The following is a 19,183-nucleotide window of genomic DNA, read 5'->3' as shown; positions in this document are numbered from 1 at the left end:
CTATTTCTTTCTTCCTCCTTGTTCGGTCCGATCAAATGTCTGTTACTCCCTCGGCTTCCTCTCTCTCCGTCTTCTTTTTCTCCTTTGGATTTGTCCTCTTCCTCAGCTCGATTCCGCCCAACTCTGGCGAATCTCTCACATGCCTCTCTGTCTACAGGGAGGGCGGCGCGCCCGCCGTTTTTCATTCGGCCAAGTGCCCGAGGTGGACGCTCCTCCCGGACAGCCATCGCCTCCCGCCGCCCAATTGCCAGGCAGCGGTGCACCAAGGCCGTCGCCGATCTCAGGAGGACCGCGTCGTCTGCGCCCTCGGCATGCGGATCCCTTTCGCCGGTACGCGATCGCTTTGCTTCGACCCGACGTTTGGTCTTATTCGGGGTTCTTATTGTAGGATACCAAAATTTAGAGTAATACAGATTGCAAGTGACCATTTGGTTGCTTTGCTAATTCCGCACCTGAAAATCTAGTCATTTCTTACTAGTCATACATTGCACTACATTATACTGTACTCTCTTGAGATAGGCTTTGTATTTTCATCACAAATGCACATGAACTGATGCTAAAACTCAATAACATGAATTCAGATTTTAAGTTATAGCATGTTTTAAACTGGAACTGGAAAACATGTAGTTCTTTTATTCAGAATTGTTGTGACCATAGATCTAACATGGCCTCAAAATAAATTTTGCATGATTTTTGACTAAGCTGTGACTTGCGAATTGGTCCATCATTTTAATTTCCAACATATGTTTTTTAATTGAATAGGTAGAAAAGGAATTGAGGAGCTTGATGTTGGACTAGTAGCTATTTTTGATGGACATAACGGGGCCGAGGCAAGCGATATGGCTTCAAAGCTTTTGTTAGAATACTTTATCCTCCATCTCTATTTCCTTTTGGATGGAATATATTCATCAGTTATGAAGAGATCTACTCATAAATTGATATATGAAGAGAATGGCTTGTCGTTTGAAATTGTTAGGCCTTTGCAAATGCAGAAATGGCAGTACCAATATACAGAGAAGTACTCTCTCTCAATAGATTAACCATTACTTCCTTTGTTCATGTTTTTCTCATATTCATAATTTGTGTTGTGTTTTCTATCTGTTGATTATCTTCCAGATCCTATGTTAATTTTTAGCTCCCTTATGTTCTAACTTCTTTCTGGGATGGTTTGCTACAATTTTGATTATCTTCATCTCGCTAACATCTACCTATTGGAGGAACACATTACTTTCTCCACCGTCTCACAATAGTATATATAATTAAATATTGATTTAGTTACTGCATTGAAGTGGTCCAATCAACAAAAATACCTGATCTTCCTGATTCTGATAATTCACAGCACGACAGTTTTTACATTCATGTGGTTACATGGTCCTTTTGAAATTTACTCGCCTTAATTTTTATTTAATCACATCATTGAGATGATTTTAAGTATGTTAGAAATAGAAATCTTTTGAATAATATGGTATTGTAAATCACAGATCCATCTGGATATCAACAAGAATATTTGATCGGACTTTTCATAAGGAGATACTAAAGGAGTCTTTGTTGAGGACAATCCAGGATATTGATGCTACATTTTCCAAGGCAATTGTAGATTTTTATTCTTAATTATCATTGTAGTTCATGTGTTGCTTCTTGTGGACTAAAGGAAACTCCTTGTTTATAACTTTGCAGGAAGCTTTGCAGAATAATTTTGAGTCAGGGTCTACTGCCGCTGTTGTGCTTATTGTAAATGGCGAAATTTTGGCTGTTAATGTTGGTGACTCGAAAATACTTATGTGTACAGAAGACTCAGACCATCATAATCGAAGAGGTTTCTGTTTCTTGTTACAGTCCTCTCTTTTGCATACCATTTTACTGAAAACTGGTTCAATACTTTGTCTCTGGTTCTCTTTGAAAATCAGTTTTAATGCAGAGTAACCAAGCTAACATTTTTTTTTGGACATGTTAGCTTACTAATCCATCAGTTACAGTCACTCAGGCCGGTTGCATTGTCTCGGGAAGTTATTCCTGTAGCAATTGATATATGAAGACAATAGGTATTGAAGTAATCTGATAATTATTCTAAACAAAATAATTATTCTTGTATATCGTAGGTAACTTGTCGAGGTTAATGAGACGAAGAAATGAAGGTGCTATACTCCCTGTTGCTGAGCGCAGACTATTGAAGTTGGCAATAAAAAGTGAACCAGTATATTATGTTAAAGAGCTTACTGTGGACCATCATGCTGATAGAGAAGATGAAAGAAGCCGAATTGAAGCTGCAGGTGGGCACATTGTTGAGTGGGCTGGTGTGGCTAGGGTGAATGGTCAGTTGGCTGTATCTCGGGCTATAGGTGACATTGGCTTTAAAAAGTAATTCTCTTATCTCTAAAGTGTCCATTGTCCTCTTCTTCCTAAATATAGCAATAGATGGATCATTATCCTCTATTTCTTGGATGATATTTCTAACCATCTAGCATTACTTATCTATCCTAAAGGTCATGTTCCAAAAAACATGACATCAGAGCAACAGGTAAAATTAAAAAGAAAAAAGGCTCATGATCTGTATGTACAAATAATTGTTCATTCAAAGTTAAACTGATTCTTTAACTTGCAAGCCATGGAATGGAGAATGACCGTCTTAGTTCTGAAATAATATCATAGCCTTTAACAGTCATTGTGATGAAATCTTATTTGACTTGACCTATGAAATATCTTTCAATATGGTCGGATTCATCCTTATGGTTTCTCATGTCTGAAATCCCACAAACATTTTCTTCATTTGTATGCATTGGACAAGTTTCTGATGGTTCAGGGAAGTATATTCTAGATTATTTAATCAGTATTTTAGATAGTTAAATGTAGCAATATCAGCATTTTAAAATTGTTTTTTTAGTTTTTATTGGTTATTTCTGTTTGATATTTTTGTACTTTAATTTCCATTTTGAATCATCTCTCACCAAGTGTTGCTCCTGATCATGGTTAGATATGGCGTGGTCTCTACACCTGAGGTAACAGATTGGCAACACATAACAATGAATGACACTTATCTGATTGCTGCATCTGATGGAGTCTTTGAAAAGCTTACCATGCAAGAAGTTTGTGATCTGTTATGGTATGAGAAAGTAAAAGCTAATGCACACTTGGAATATATCAACAACATGCCATACTCTTTGGCTGATCTTTTAGTTAATACTGCTTTTGAAAGGGGAGCCATCGACAACATGGCTGCTGTAGTCATTCCTCTAAAACCTAATAGTATACCTAGAATTTATGTGGAAAATGAGTTTAATGTAGAAGAAACCTCTGGTTCATCATCGCTGCATTTGCTGAAAGAATTAGGTAGTGCACAATTTCTGGTAATTGTTTTAATTATTAGCTTTATTAATATTATACCATTTGCAGCTGTTGTAGCATTTAAGATATGCTTTTGAGTTCTTCTCTTTCTTTAAATCTAATAAACTCTCATTTCTTTTCTTGCCAATATTGCTAGAAAATGATGCAAGTGCTTCAGGTGTCATATCTATTGAATATTCAAACCAGATATTATCAAAGTTCAATAGGTTTTTGGTGAGAATTCAGTTCTAAAATTTGTATTATCCATTTTCATTTATTCTCCATTTTTGCAAGTTGTATGCAAACTATGTGGAAAAATGCTGATACATGTCAGTTCTATGTTCTGTAACTGTCAGCCACTTAATAATCTACTTATTTGAGTCATTTTGTTCATGAAGAGCTTAATTTGTTTAGGTAGTGGGATCTGCATAAGGTATATTTGTATGGTTTATTTTACTTAACACAAATTCAATAGTGTGTCAAAAAATTAAATGATTAGAACCTTGAGCTTTTGATCGTATTGCTCCCCTCAAACTTAAATGCATCCTTCATTCTAGCTTAACTGTTATTTGTACTCACTCTTATTGTAGGTTGAAACAGAACAGAGGAAACTTGGTTGTTTCTATCTGTCAGAAAATCTAAACGAGCACACAGATTATGTTTTTGAATCACCAAAAGTATTTCAAAATCGTGGAGATCATGGCTCATTAATTGACTCAGAAGTACCATTTCATAGTAAGTCATTCCTCCCTATTCACAAAAAATTGAAATTCCCTGGAAATTTTGATTTATGAGAACATGCATTCCCATGATCTTTTCTGGCTATCATTTCTATCTAAAGTTGTAATAGATTAACCAGTTTAGGTTACTATATTTAGGTTCTATAAGTATTTCAGAATGGTGTAGATCAACATTTCACAACCATTTATGGGAAATAATCCTCAATTTTAGAGCATCTAATTTAAAGTAAAAGCATAATAACTAAACTTCCATTTTTCAAAGTCTTGGTTTGATGGGTTATTCACGTGGCACACTAGGAATTCTTCTGTCAAATGCAATTTATGTGATCAAGAGTAGCTTTTGCATAGCTGGCTACCTGTAAATTCAAAGCCACAATTTTGGATTAATAAAGGGTAGTCCGGTGTACGAATCTCCCGCCAATGCGGGGTCCGGGGAAGGGTGTATTATACGCAATCTTACCTTACTTTGCAAGAGGCTATTTCCATAACTCGAACCCGTGACCTCTAGGTCACATGGTAATAACTTTACCGTTGTGCCAAGACTCTCATTCACGTTTTTGGATTAATACAAATAAAATAAGATGATGATTAACTAATATATATTAATTACAAACAAGTAACTATGACATTGTAGCTTCCTATATGTTACTTACCAGGTGTTTCTTTTTCTTTTTTTCCTTATCATTTATATTTGTGGATACTAAGAAACATGTTGATACTTTTTTCCTTTTTTATTTTGATGGTTATAATATTTTGAATTATAGTAACCTTTTCTTATATTATTTACTCTCTGCTGAACTTTATATATGTTTCTCAAGTCTTGGCACATAATTATCTTACTAAACATTCTTAATTCTCCATATATGTATGTTATATTTCTGCATTCGGCAGGCCATATATTTAAAATTTAGGAGCTGTGTAGGATCAGTTATTGTCCAGACTTGATGCTTTTTCCTACATGTTTCACATTTCATAATTCATACACAGCAACTGCCAAGGTCCAGCATATCGAATATTGGTTTGAGATTTGGTGTTCCTTTGTTGGTTTTTTAGTGGTCCTTTCTCCTGTATTTCTTCTCCCTACGTTTTCAATTCTTGACAATTGTCTTTTGGATGATTGTTGTTAGATTTATTCGAGGTTAATGTGCTATTTTTCATCTTTTTAAGTTTCTTCTACAGTCTGACTTACATATCATTTGCCTTCTATTTGAGATTCTGCACATTGAACATTGATTTTGGATTAAGTGTTCCTTGGTTGTCTTTCTATTTTGTTTTTCTTTCCCCATATGGAACGTGTACCTTTTCAATTTTTGACAATTGCCTTTTAGGAAGAGCATAATTAGACTTCTTTGGGGGTTAATGAGCTGTTTGCCACGATTTTAAGTGGCTTTTATTTACATATCATGTATTATCTTCTCAGACAACTACGAACTTTCTTATGTATTTTGAATTTTTCTGTCACTTTGGAATGCTTAGGTGGAGGGCCCTTGAAACTTTATAATGACCAGAAACTATGCTGGCACTTTGGGATCCATGATGGAGACAGGGGCCAATGCACTAGTCCTGATGTGTTTGTCAATTTTCTAGGTTTGCTTGACTCCATCCCTTACAGTGATATCAGAACTGAATCTTCAGAGTCATTTGGATACAAATTACCTAATTTTAGGTATCTCTTCTCATTCTTGCTCAATGGAAAAACTTTCTTAATTTTTGCTTATTACCTAATTTGTGCTGTCATGCTATGAATGCTTGGGAAAGGTGTGGACCTGCTTTTGTTATATTTAAAGAACGGGAATCTTGAATCTTTTGGTTCCTTAGAGGTGGAGAACCAAATGGTAATTGAAATCTTTTTGCAATTCCGACATCCTTGATATGCATGTTGAAAATCCTTTCTGATGTCAAAAACATATTGCTGGATTTTGAATATCCATGTCTCTCTTCTCTTCGTTGACTTGTATGTGGTGGTTGTGGCTTTGGGGAGATGAGGTGCATCATGCACACACACCCATATCACTTTTGTGGCCAACCACACCATTATTTATCATGAGGTGAAAATGAGCTATGGTGGTTGGGATGGAGCATGGACATATGAAGCAACAGTAACAACGACTAAATGTGTTAGTCCCACTGTTTGGGTATGACCGCTATTGTTGCCAACCACACCATTACATATCTTGAAGTGAAAATGAGTGGTGTGATCGGAATGGAGCATGGATATAAATTGTAGCAATGGCAACAAAAAAAACATGTTAGTGCCAACTATTTTGATATGGACATACTACAAGGCACCATAATTCAAATTTAAACTTAGACAAAACTAGCCTCACATAAACAAAGATAAGTTATATTTTCACAATAGCTCTTCTACAAATTATATGCAAGTCCAGCTTAAGGTATGTTACTAGCTTACTATAATAGTGTCTTCCCAGCATCTGCATCCTTCAGCAGATTACCTTACCATTCCATTCTGTTGTGCAGTGACACAAAATATTATCACTTAATTTTTTTTCTGGCAGTGACATTTTATGTGCAAAAGTTCTGTGGAGAAGGAACTTTGAGTATGGTTATGCCTGAATTAGTGAATTGTAGTTTATAATGGTTTCTTGTAAGTTTTTCATGGCACAAAGGTTTTGGATACATAAATTTCTAAGTTGATGCTGTATGCAATTCTATCTACAGAGAAAGGGGAGGGCATAACATGACCACTCAATTTTGGTGAATGAGGAAGAAAATGGACTTATACCAAACGCTAAGTTCCTAGTAATTTGATGTGAGCCTATTTACAGAAAAGAGAATGGGGAGTCTATAACATGACTGCTCAATTTTTAAACTGGTGGATGAATAAGTAGGAAGAGAATGGACTTGAACCCATCCCTAAATTAGTAATTACTTTATGTGTTAACTATTGCTATGCATCTTTGCCACTGAGTGTTTTTTTATTATTCTGTCAGAACACTTGGCTCTCTACCTTTTCTGTTTTTTGTTGTTTTGTTATATTTTCCTAACTAGCTCTACTATTTATTTCAAATATATCTGATGTCTTAGATATGTTTTAAAGAGAAGGTTTGATCGTGGATCTTATGGTGAAGTTTGGTTGGCGTTTCACTGGAATTGTTCCTTGGATAATGATGCATACAATAGCAGCCACAAAATGTTCTATCATTTTGCTAGCACTATAGAAATGGAGGAATCTAAGTGTAGTAGCAATGCAAACACTAATTCATCTAATAAACGTTGCTTTTCTGATCAGAATGATGACAATCTGTTCATTCTGAAAAGGATAATGGTAAGATACTCTGCACACTTATTTTGTCTGTTTAATTTTTCAGTTTCTTCAGTGAGAGAAAATTTGAATCGTTTTGCTTCCCCAGACATTCAGTGAGTTAAGGGCTTTTGGAATGTCAAAGAACTTGAGAGATTCATACGGTCATGAGTTAATAAATCAGCCTTTTTATTCATGCTCCATTATCTTACTTTTTTTTGTACCTTGTTCTAGATTTATTGTAGAAGAACTTGCTAGGTATTGGTATATAAAGTTTTCAATTGGTAGAATTTTTGTTAACTACTTTGGTGAACATCTCTTCTATGTAGGGTGCTAACTGCTAATTACATTTAGGCAATACTACAATGGATTCTGAACTTAGTCTAGATCTTCTTACGCAATATTTAGTTAAAAGTGATCAAAAGATTTAGGGGGCGTTTGGTTGGTGGGTTTGGGAATGAAGGAATGGAATGATAGTAAAAGATAGTGTTTGGATTGTGGGTTTGAGAATGATAATTTCGAAATGATTTCCAAATTTATGGGAATCAGCCAAACCCATATAACTAGGTGGGTTTCATTCCACCTTCCTATCAAACTCATACCCATAGTCATTCCCATCATTTAACCAAATGCTACCTTAGGTGGCGTTTGATTTAGGGGTTTGGGAATGAGGAAATGAATTCATTTCCAAACCTTGTGTTTGATTGATGAGAATAGAATCCAGATTTTGGAATGAAACCCCAAAACTTGGGTATTGATGAAACTCACCTCCTCCCTTGGGTTTTGATAGAAATGAGAATGAAAATTAAAGTTTTGGACAAAAATACCATTAATATATTTATTCAATTTTTCTTTCATTTCACTTTCTCTCTCCTTATTCTCTCTCATCATACTTTCTCTCTCCTCATTCTCTCATCATACTTTCTCTCTCAACATACTTTCTCTCTCAACACATTCTCTACTATTTTCTCCCTGTATTCTCTCCTATCACACACTCTCTCCTTATTTTCTCTCTCTTCATTCTCTTCTATCACACTTTCTCTTTCACCGCATTTTCTCTCCCATTACACACTCTCTCTTCATTTTTTTCATCACACTTTCTCTCTCATCATACTTTCTTTCTCCTCAATCTCTCCTACCATACTCTCTCTCCTTATTTTCTCTCATCACACTTTCCCTCTCTTCATTCTCTCCCATCACACTCTCCTTATTTTCTCTCATCACACTTTCCCTCTCTTCATTTTTCCTATCACACTTTCTCTCTCATCATTCTCTATCCTCAATCTCTCCCCATTTTCTCTCATCACTCTTCCCTCACTTCATTTTTTCCCATCAGACTCTCTCTCATCATATTTTTTTTCTCTCCTCAATCTCTCCTATCACGCTTTCTCTCCTCATTTTCTCTCACCACACTTTCCCACTCTTCTTTTTTTCCCATCACACTCTCTCTCAACACATTTTCTCTCTCATCATACTTTTTCTCTCCTATCACGCTCTCTCCTCATTTTCTCTCACCACACTTTCCCACTCTTCTTTTTTTTTTCCATCATACTTTCTCTCTCATCACACTTTCTCTCTCATCATATTTTTCTCTCACATCTAATTTTTTCTCTTATTTTCCTCTAAGGGTAAAAAAAGAAAATTTAGGTTCATTTCGATTGAAAATATTCAACTAATCAAACATTATTTTTAAAAATGATACTCAAACTCATACCCATTCCCATTCCATAATCTATGATACTCATTCCCATTCTGATTCCTAGGAGTGAACCAAACGCCATCTAGAATTGGCAGTATAGTTTACATAGAATTGAATGATGCATTCATGTACCTGATCTGAATATTTGAACTTATGCTTTATTTTTGTTAGTAATTTGTTGTGCGCCCTTGGTTTTTTAAACAGGGGAAAATGTTCCTGAATATAAGTGAACTAACATAGCCTCTAACCTAAATTATAAGAGTCAGAAACAAGTTGATAATTGAAACCGAGGTCGAATGGAACCCCAGGAAAGTTTTAATCATAGAACTTTCCTACAACTATTTTGATGACTGCTAATGTATTTTTTTCTATACTAATTCATGCAATGAATATTTTCTTGGACTTCCTAAATGTTATGTTTCTTCACATGGCATCTTAGTATGACCAAAGTGTATGATTGAAGTCTTGTACTTTTATGGCATATGCCTGATGGAAGCCTAGTGCTTGAGTCTCCCACCGGTATCTTAGTTTTGGTGATATCTGTAATAAAAAAATTTCTCTAACTAGACAGTACCTTGCTTGTGATATGCTTAGTTCAACTAAGATGGCAGATTATCTTTTTGACTGACAGCAGAGTAGCTTCTAAAAGAATTGTGTTGCGAATTTAGTAAGTACTATGGACATTATGATTTATTTGAGAAAGAAATATATTACTTTGGTTGCGGATTTTTCACAGGATTATTTTTCATATTATTTCTTTGATGCAAAATTATTGTTTGTGTAGATTTTTACATTTCTTATATGTGAACTTTGCAAGTTTGACTTACTGATATATTGTTAGGTGGAGAGAGGAAATAATGCTTATTTGAGTGGACTGCGTGAAAAGTACTTTGGCGAACTGTTTCTAAATGCTTCTATGTCTCTTGTGGGTACTGTTGGAGAATCACAGATGACCTTATATCCTATGCAATCTGATTCCTTTGGTTTTTGTCAAAACAATAATTCATGTGCTGCTGCCATGAATGATATGTTCAATGTGAAACCCAGAAATTACAGAGTTAGCTATGAAGAAGGTTTAAATAATATAGCTAGATATATAGAATCATTTGAGTCAGAATCCAAGGAATTATGGCTTGTTTTTAAGAATGAAGGGTTGTCTCTATCGAAGTTAATATATACAGCAGAAGAAACAAAATTATTCTCAACTGAGGAGACAGATGGAAAAATGAGGAATGTGCAAGTATTGCGTCCCTCTTCGTGGTGGCATTGGTTAAGGATGACACAAGATGGCCAAATGGGAATGAAAAATCTCATACGGCAATTGGTGTGTGAATATTTCTTGTGTTCTCTATTAATTTCCCTTCACTATACATGTCATATTTCTTGTAAACATATTGGCCACGTTGCTAGTTGTACCACTAACATGTTTTACTTTTTACAGATACATTAAGAACAAATTTTCATGTCAATTCTGTCCACAACATAGGCATTATTTCAGCAATCTACTGCTATATATCCATTGATTATGACCATCAAGCTAGAACTAGCATAAAAATAGGACTGTCTCCTTCCAAGAAATATCCTTGAGGCATGCCTCGCATCTATAGAAGTGTTTGATTTCTGTTAATTTTGGGCAAATTATTTACTTAAAGAATTTCATCTATTTGTCCATGAAATATTGAAGAAGTGTACATTTCTGCTGTAGTTTTGGCAAACACTTGCTTATATCTCTGATATTGAATTACTGAATTGGTGGGTAATATCTCAGAGTTTAAAGGCATCCGTGCTACCTTGACATCATCTTTTTAGTTAGAACACAAGCATAAGCTTTGAATCATCAAATTCAAGTACTGTTGGTGGAATGTTCTCTTAATGCTGCAGCACAGTCTGCATAGACAATCAAACAAGAGTTACCCTGCATTGGGCCTGACAAAGTGACCCACTGTCCATATATTTTTCAGTTGATTTTCTAATGCCTATACATGTGCTAGGCAATTAGGGGTGTAAACGAGCCAAGCCAAAATTAATTGTGTTGAAGCTAGTTTATTTACTTATTGAGCTTGTTCAAACTTGAGCTCAAGCCAATCTGATCTAGATGGTATAATTGTCATAGACTTAATGTTCTGATATTATATATTAGGTCATTTCTTCATACTGACATTGCACACTGATGTCCTTTTCATGGAACATTTTTTCTCATTGTCATTCCTTTTAGTTTTATGCTTTTATTTGGTTAGAATGTAGGAAAACTTGTTGGATCAAGGAGTCTTAGAGAACATCCATGTTGGCTATGGAATTTCTTGTTTTGCTTTATACTTATTTTGCCTTGTCAAGTTTGTTTCCTTTTTTACCTGACTAGTGTCTTGTATGTTTCTGTTTTAATTTGACTAGTTACTGGCTCTGAAGGCGTGTCATGATCGTAATATTACTCATAGAGATATTAAGCCTGGTATGTCTATTATGACCTTGTTTCTTGCTAGCATGTTTTAGTTGCTAATTCTAATACATGTGATTCATATTTCTCTCCTATATCTACTTATGAACTTTGTAATTATGATATGCAACAAGTAAAAGATCATTCCATTCCGTCATAATGCATTTTTAATTCTCATAAGCAGCAATCTTTTATCTCTACATTTCAGTTACACTTTAACTCATAAAGTCTTGCTTTAAATTTCCTTATACTGATAGTTTTTCCTGTGGTAATTTACTTCTGCCATGTAAAATGCAATTACTTTTTTCTTTACGTCGACACTGAGAGCAAATTGACACAGAGCAAATTAGTTTTTGGTAAATATAAATGACATTCAATTTATTTTCATGTCATCCCAAATCAACCGATGATGCTGCCTCTGTTAGAGGAACCTTTTAGGATAGACATAGAATTCTGCATCAACCAATAACTTCCTCTCATTCTTTATAATCATTTGGTTTCAAAACCTTGCATTAGTTGCCTGATTTAGTTGTATATTTACTGCATATTTGATATACATTGTTGACCAGTAACTGTTAAATTAATGCGTGCTATTTTGTTTGCAGAAAACATGATTGTATGCTTCGAAGATGTGGACACTGGAAAATGCTCAAGGGAAATTCCTAATGGAGATAACAGAAATCGTCTAAAAATGTAAAGAGATTTTTTCAGTTACCTATGGGCTTCCTCTTGGTTCTCTATTTACTAATGCTGGATCATTTGGTGGATAGACCAATCATAATCCAATTTTTAAAAATTGAGAAAACAGAATGCTTACTAGGTTCAGAAAGATGACTATTTTGATAATAATTGTTTGATTAAATTTGCATTTTGTTTTCTTAATCTATTAAGAAATGGTACTGATTATGTGACAGCTAGACAGACTGCTAAGAGCTCTTAATTCTGCTAGAGACAACAGTGTAACATATGTTAGCTCAATTCATTTCTTTCTTGAAGTAAAACTTATGAATTCCTTTTCTGATCTTCAATCAATCAAATTAATGCCCATCCAGCCACAATTTGAGAGAAAAGGAACTGCATCAGGTACTGCTTATTGCACCAGATAAGGTGTGATTACTAATATAATTACTAAATTATAGACAACTTTAGGTCGTAGCTTTCTTTTTTTCTTTCCTTTTCCTTTCTCATCTTGATTACTTACAATGATATGAATATGGTTGTTTTCTATATTTTGGTTGTAGATGGGTCATCAATTTATTTATTTTTAAATTGATACTAGACTATTTCTGTTTTATTCTACAGGCGAATTATTGATTTTGGCAGTGCTATGGATGATTTCACCATGAAGCATCTATATGGATCTGGGCCAACTAGGTAAGAAACTTCAGTGACATGATAGTACAAACATATTTTGAAGTTTGAAATCTTTCAAGAGAATATTTTCATGACTATCATTCTAAGGTTTCCAAGAACAGAAATTGAATTCCATGGATCTTATTTGAAATGGCGAACGAGTCATGCTAAAACAGAACAGCTTACTTGCAAAAATATTATTGACTGCTATATTGGGCAATAAGGCAGAATCATCCTTTTTCTCTTCTTTAGGTTGTAGATTGAAATAGCTAGTAATATCTTTGATGCAACCTGTCTATTCCTATTTATCATTGATGTATTTTTTTTGGTCTATTTTTAGATGTGATTTATATGTTTTATTAGCCATTGGATCAATTGGCAAATCTTGAGCTTAGAGTTTAAGTATTGCTGAAAATTTCATGCACTTATTTAATTGAATATTATTGTTGTTCTATTTTATCTGGTTTGCTTACTCCTTTTATCTTTATGGATTTCAGGTCTGAACAAACCTTTGAGTATACTCCACCAGAGGCTTTACTTAATGCTAGCTGGTTTCAGGGGCCAAAAAGCGTAACACTAAAGTTAACAACTTTCTTCTCTTCTTTGTATATTTTCATATTAAAAATCCTAAGGATATTATTCATTCAAGTGTTTTCTTCTTTCACTTTTCATTCTTCCTTTGAAACATCTATTCAACTGTTTTGCTGTTCATTCATCTCTTCCACGAGTGCTAATAAACTTGCTTTTATTGTACATTACTTCCTTTCTAGGTATGATATGTGGAGTGTGGGAGTTGTGATGCTAGAACTAGTTTTAGGATCCCCTCATGTGTTTGAGATAAATGACCGCACCCGTGCTCTGTTGGACCAGCATCTTGAAGGTTGGAGTGACCATACGAAGGAACTTGCTTACAAGTAAATTATTTGTGAAATCTCAAGTAATAACTTGGCTTATTTTCATCTTAATCTCTGTAAGGTTCTTGTTACTCTTATCATTTTACCATTCCACTTGATCTGTGATCATTTGCAAATTTTTAATAAATTTATAATTGTTATACTTATATCTATAGCTGTCGGTGTTAATTGCAGCAATATATATCGCCCGCTTTATATTATAATCATCATATATTCTTGAACTTATTTATGATAAATCACTAGCCTTTGGGTGCTCAATATCTCTTTGGAAATATATATCCCAACATTTCTTAACTTGTCAAAATCTTAATGTTTAACAGAACTAATTTTTGCAAGTACCATTGATTAAAACCAACATAAGTTAACAGATATTAGTTGACTAGTTGACCTCCAAGATGTGGTTAAATGTTAAAAGAAACATTAATGATTGAAATGATGCAATTCTCTAGTTTTTGTAGCAACAACAGCTCTCTTGTATCTCTCCATTCCAGGTCCCGTCTACTTTTTTACATTTATTGCTACTGATGTTTTTGAAATGCAAGAAAATGAAAAAAAAAACATTGATGTTTGACTGCATTAATGTCCATAGCAATTTTGAGTGATCATGATCATTGCCATTTGTTCTGAATATATTACTTGCATGTTTTGGTTTCAGATTGAGATCGTACATGGAGATGTGCATTTTAATTCCTGGGATATCTCCAAATCATTATCCAAATGGTGGTAGAAAAGACCATGTAAGCCCTGTATTACCATCATTCTCATTTGTTCGTATCCAATATACCTCCCGATGGTGTCTGCTTTCACACTTTTTTCTATACCAACCATAATTATTTGTCATTTTTTTAGAATAGCAATGTGATTGTGATAAAAGTTGATGTTTAGTAGTTGGTATTATTGTTCTTATTGATGACATACATTGTAGATATATATTGAAAATTATGAGAATAAAGTTTGTACGACACTAGTAAGAGTATCTTTTTCCTTCAATCAAGGTTGATGTCTCGCCTGCTTCTTGGAAGTGTTCTGAAGAGTCTTTTTCTCTTCAAGTGAAAAGTAGAGATCCCCTTAAAATTGGGTCAGTCTGAAGTTATATGCTGCAGTGAATTTTTATGGTTACTAATTACTGATTAAATTAGAATTAGTTCCTCTTATGCTTTTAAATTCTCCACAGATTTCAAGATGCCTGGGCATTGCGATTAGTACGTCAGTTGTTAGTATGGCATCCTGTAAGTCATTTGCCTCTTAACTTATATGCAGGAAAAATGTGTATTTATTTGTCATCAATCAACATGATCCAAATCAGTATAATGACATAAATTGGATGAAAATCCCAAGAATTTTTCCTTCAAATAATTTAAGGCTTTAGGACACATCAAATATGTGTCCGAGAAAGTGTTCCTCTGTAAGGGACTTCCCTGAATTATTACTTGGGATGTCCATTTCTTGTTTTTTATTCTTGATTTTTTTTTCTTCTTAAATTAAGTAGGAATTTGTGGATTTTTTTATTTTTTTTTGCATTTCGTTGGTCTTTTATTCTTTAGCTCATCTTGTGCATCCTTTGATGTGAAATCTTTGCTCGAACACCATAATCTTCTTCATAGGATATCCTCCTCTAAATTGTGCTACATTGTACTAACTACATAGTATCTTTCCTACTTCATGCAATAGCTTTCACACGTTCTGTTTCTGTTTTGTGTTGATATCTTTCCTTCACATATTTACATCTGTAATTTATTTGTCTTGTAGGAGGATCGCTTGAGTGTTGATGAAGCCCTACGCCATCCTTACTTTCAGACACATCATTAAACTAGCCATTACAGTTGATATTCTGACACCTTGATGAGGTTGTTTTCATGCGCTCAGTGATTGAACAGGATGTAATGAAATGCTTCTGCCAAGGGTGACAAACACATTTTCCTTCTTGGGAGATGGAAATGGCGAAGAGTCCAGAATTTCAAGGTACCACAATCATTAATTAAATTTAAATTAAGCCACTCTAATCCCAGAATCATCATTTTATTCACTAATTAGATTTAAGGACATTAACAAGATGAATATAACATTTGTTTGCAGGCGAGTCTTCAGCCCTTGATCTCTGTTAGCCACTGAACCCGAATGTGATTGTTCCACCCCAATAGCACAATACGGAGGTGTGTTGTTGTTACCTCAAACGTGGAAGGCTCTCGAGCCAGAATGGGCAGTACACTGTTGATCATCACTAGACGATTTGCGTCGATGCTGATGTCATTATCGAGCCGAGCTGGGTGTTTGAGCTAGGCTGGGCATTTGAAAATGATCATGTTGAGAGTCAGATTCATGAGTTTCTGTTCTCAGTTCTTGTTTTTGCTGTCGGAAATTCAAAATAGATCTAATTGAGCCGTGTTGAAACACCAATATTTGGTTGTTGTATATTCTTAATTACTTTCAAATTATCGTATCAAGTGAGCCCCCGGGTTTGTGTTTTCACATCAGCCAGGTGATCAAATTCTTTACATCTCTATTTATTTCTCATTCTACTGGATCTTCATTCAGGATAAGAAGCAGCACTTGTGCAAAAAGCAAAAAAATCGAAAGGACATCTTTTATTTTTGTTATTTTGTTAAATTGTTATTGTATGGATGTTTTATTTTTATTTTTTTAAAAAATATTATTATTTTAATGTTATTATAGTAACTTTGGGTAAAAGTTACAATATTCAGCATGTAATTTCAATCAAATTGCTTCACATTTGATGGAAACTCTTACAACTATGTTGGATCAATTTTAACTAACAATTTTTACTATGTTAAAAGAGATTTTGATATAAAAATATTTTAAAAGTAATTTTAACATTTAATTATTTTAATCAAAATAGTTATAATATATATATATATATATATATATATATATATAAACACCCACGCAAGCGATCTAAAAGAAGCCCTAGAAAGCATAAATAAAGACCTTAATAAATTATCTTCAGTAAAAATAATTACCCAACAACTTACTACTTATAAGTTTCTTACATACAAGATCCAAGACCTCATTCCAAATGGATCTACGAACAAAGATGCAAACTGAAAGTTTTTCTAGATTATTACAAAATTTAAGACAACCAAATAGAAACTTATCTGTGATTCCCAAGAGATCATCAATAAATATTGTTACTTATCAATTAGAAAAACTTATAGACATTGAACATAATTTAGATACATTTTCTAATGAATAATTAAATACCTTAAATCCAAGGAGAATATATAATCAAGGATTATTATCCTTCTCTACAGCACTTTATAGACATCACAGGACATAACTACTTCATCTACTAGATGGAGATGAAGAAAGATTTACACTTATGATTGAAGAATCGGCACAAACACTTTTGTAAAGAAAACATCACTACATACATTTAGGACTAATAGTGTTTGGCCTAAGAGGACTTACTAAAAAAAACATAGGAGCCAAAATATTTTTAGTCATTTACGACTCAAGATTTTCTGACAATGATAAGGTAGTTATTGGATTCATTGAAGTAGATATGAATAGCAATTTAGGAATTACATATTTCTGTCCAAACTTCAATATGACAATCCTAGATTTTATAGAACATATTAAAATTTCAGTACAAGCTAGAGGGTATGGAGACTTTCAAAGACATAATATCCAAATAGACATAATCTTTCTAGGAAAAACAATGACAAAAATTAACAATAGTTTTAAAATTAAAATTACTAATGTCATTGAAACCCTTACTACAAAAGGTATTTATTTCCTCAAACCTAAGGACTTTTTATCTACTTTACTTGTCGGATTAGATTTGGAGCTAAGCGCTAAAACACAAACTTTACAACCAACGGAATCCATTATTTATAAAGATAGACACAATAGCTCCATAGTAAGATTTTATAATTACAAACCCTCAACATCACAAGAAGAAGATTATGAAGAAAATCAAGCTAATATTAATTTAATGAACATAGAATATAGCATACTGGAAACTCATACAAACAACAATGTTGAGAATAACTATTTTATTTTATGATGACTTAAATGAATATGTTTATGCCCCATTTGAAATAGTTATTTATTTCACTAAAGAAGATTTAAAAGAATTAAAACTTTTAACCTTTTACACCATAAATTACAGCATGACTGGATGTTATATTTTGATGAGAACCATAATATAATTGCTAAAAAGCAAGATTACTTTTCAATAGTAAATCTAATGAATCCAGCTGAATCTAGTGGCACTAGTAATTTCATACCACAATCATTATAAGTAAGATACCTTGAAACCTCTATAAGAACTATGGATTATGGAGAAGGACATTCTCCAAGAACAAAGATTACCCCATATACTAATAATAATTCTTTGTTGAGAACAATAGGAAAAAGGAGACCACCTGAAATTACTTATTTTGGCAAAAAATTGGTCTTATTAAATATTAGAGAATATGATGATCCACAACTTTATGATAACTATTTAGAACAGTGGATAGTCTCTGTAAAAAAAAAAATTATCAAACTAGACATGAACTAGACATAGAAACAGGAGAAGCCATGATAAGAGTAGGGGAAAATTACTCAGGCGATGTTGCCAGGGCAGCATGGGAAGCTTATAAAACTACATATCCTGAGGAAGTAGCCAGGACGATCTCACAAGGAAATAACATACTCAATTTTTGCTATACAATTCATAGATTATTTACTGTCAGAGATGCTAATACTGAATTAAATATAAGACAGAGAGAAGCTATGAGGGACTTAGAATAATTACAACTCTTTAGCTAGAACTGGATTAAGTTTTTTTGTAATGACTTCTTTGCATTAATAGCAGTCTCAGGAAACTATTGTAACTCAGAATTAGGGGAAAGACTCTTTAGCAAGCTTCCAGGAGACTTAGGAAAGGAAATACATAAGACATGGACATATATGAATGTAGCACCACAATACGATAACATTGGAGTAAGAATCCAACACATTATTTCCATACTTGAAGAAAAATATACCTATATCCACATACAAAACCAACTAAAAAAATCAACAATATGGATTTTGTAACCAGATATATACCCCTTAACAATATGGTCTCACCCAACCTAGACCAAGACTAAATCATTCATCAAGATACCGAGAAGATCGGTATCAAGGCCCAAGGCAATAAACCCCAAAAAGACCTACTATGTTAGAATAAGTAGAGAAAAAAAACCCTATCTAAATAAATAAAAACATGTGCGAAAGTTCAAACCAAAGAAGATGTATGTTAATACCATCACATGTTTCTCCTGTAATGAACTAGGACATTTATCTTCTGCCTGCCCAAATAAAAAGAATTTATATACTAGAGAATCCAAACTAGTTACCTACGCAAATCTTGATTTAGTAGAAGTACAATCAGATATTTCTAACACATCCTCCATCTACTCTATTGTTCTTGTAGATGATGTGGAAGAAGTTATCCTTCTTCTGACTATAGTC

General features: G+C 33.8%; 1 protein-coding gene across 9 annotated transcripts; it reads left to right on the top strand.

Moving 5' to 3' along the window:
* Positions 1-16,192, top strand: LOC122005850. 9 transcript variants are annotated; one of them, XM_042561074.1, is made up of 22 exons: positions 2-330; positions 763-856; positions 977-1,018; positions 1,482-1,587; positions 1,678-1,816; positions 2,100-2,358; positions 2,972-3,327; positions 3,479-3,555; positions 3,912-4,056; positions 5,538-5,727; positions 7,107-7,347; positions 9,864-10,346; positions 11,414-11,471; positions 12,062-12,149; positions 12,759-12,830; positions 13,307-13,390; positions 13,580-13,723; positions 14,379-14,460; positions 14,719-14,801; positions 14,898-14,952; positions 15,473-15,685; positions 15,800-16,192. In XM_042561074.1, the coding sequence occupies exons 1-21, from the start codon at positions 36-38 to the stop codon at positions 15,530-15,532; spliced, it is 3,153 nt and encodes a 1,050-aa protein (XP_042417008.1). In that variant the 5' UTR covers positions 2-35; the 3' UTR covers positions 15,533-15,685; positions 15,800-16,192. The 9 variants fall into 9 exon arrangements, with proteins under 9 accessions (XP_042417006.1, XP_042417007.1, XP_042417010.1 ...); XM_042561072.1 differs by having other exon boundaries at positions 1-330; positions 763-1,018; XM_042561075.1 differs by lacking the exon at positions 977-1,018.
* Positions 16,193-19,183: the final 2,991 nt, after the last annotated feature.

Source organism: Zingiber officinale, chromosome 7B (assembly GCF_018446385.1).
Source record: "Zingiber officinale cultivar Zhangliang chromosome 7B, Zo_v1.1, whole genome shotgun sequence".
Lineage (NCBI taxonomy): Eukaryota > Viridiplantae > Streptophyta > Magnoliopsida > Zingiberales > Zingiberaceae > Zingiber > Zingiber officinale.
The sequence above is the reverse complement of the archived record's forward strand: the minus strand, read 5'-3'. Positions and strand labels throughout refer to the sequence as shown.

Bases quoted from the DNA above. Each gene is read 5' to 3' on its own strand.
- LOC122005850 (XM_042561072.1), top strand. From the start codon at position 36: ATGTCTGTTACTCCCTCGGCTTCCTCTCTCTCCGTCTTCTTTTTCTCC. The intron at 12,150-12,758 runs GTAAAGAGATTT...TTTATTCTACAG, and splicing joins AACAGAAATCGTCTAAAAAT to GCGAATTATTGATTTTGGCA. The intron at 13,724-14,378 runs GTAAATTATTTG...TTTTGGTTTCAG, and splicing joins ACGAAGGAACTTGCTTACAA to ATTGAGATCGTACATGGAGA.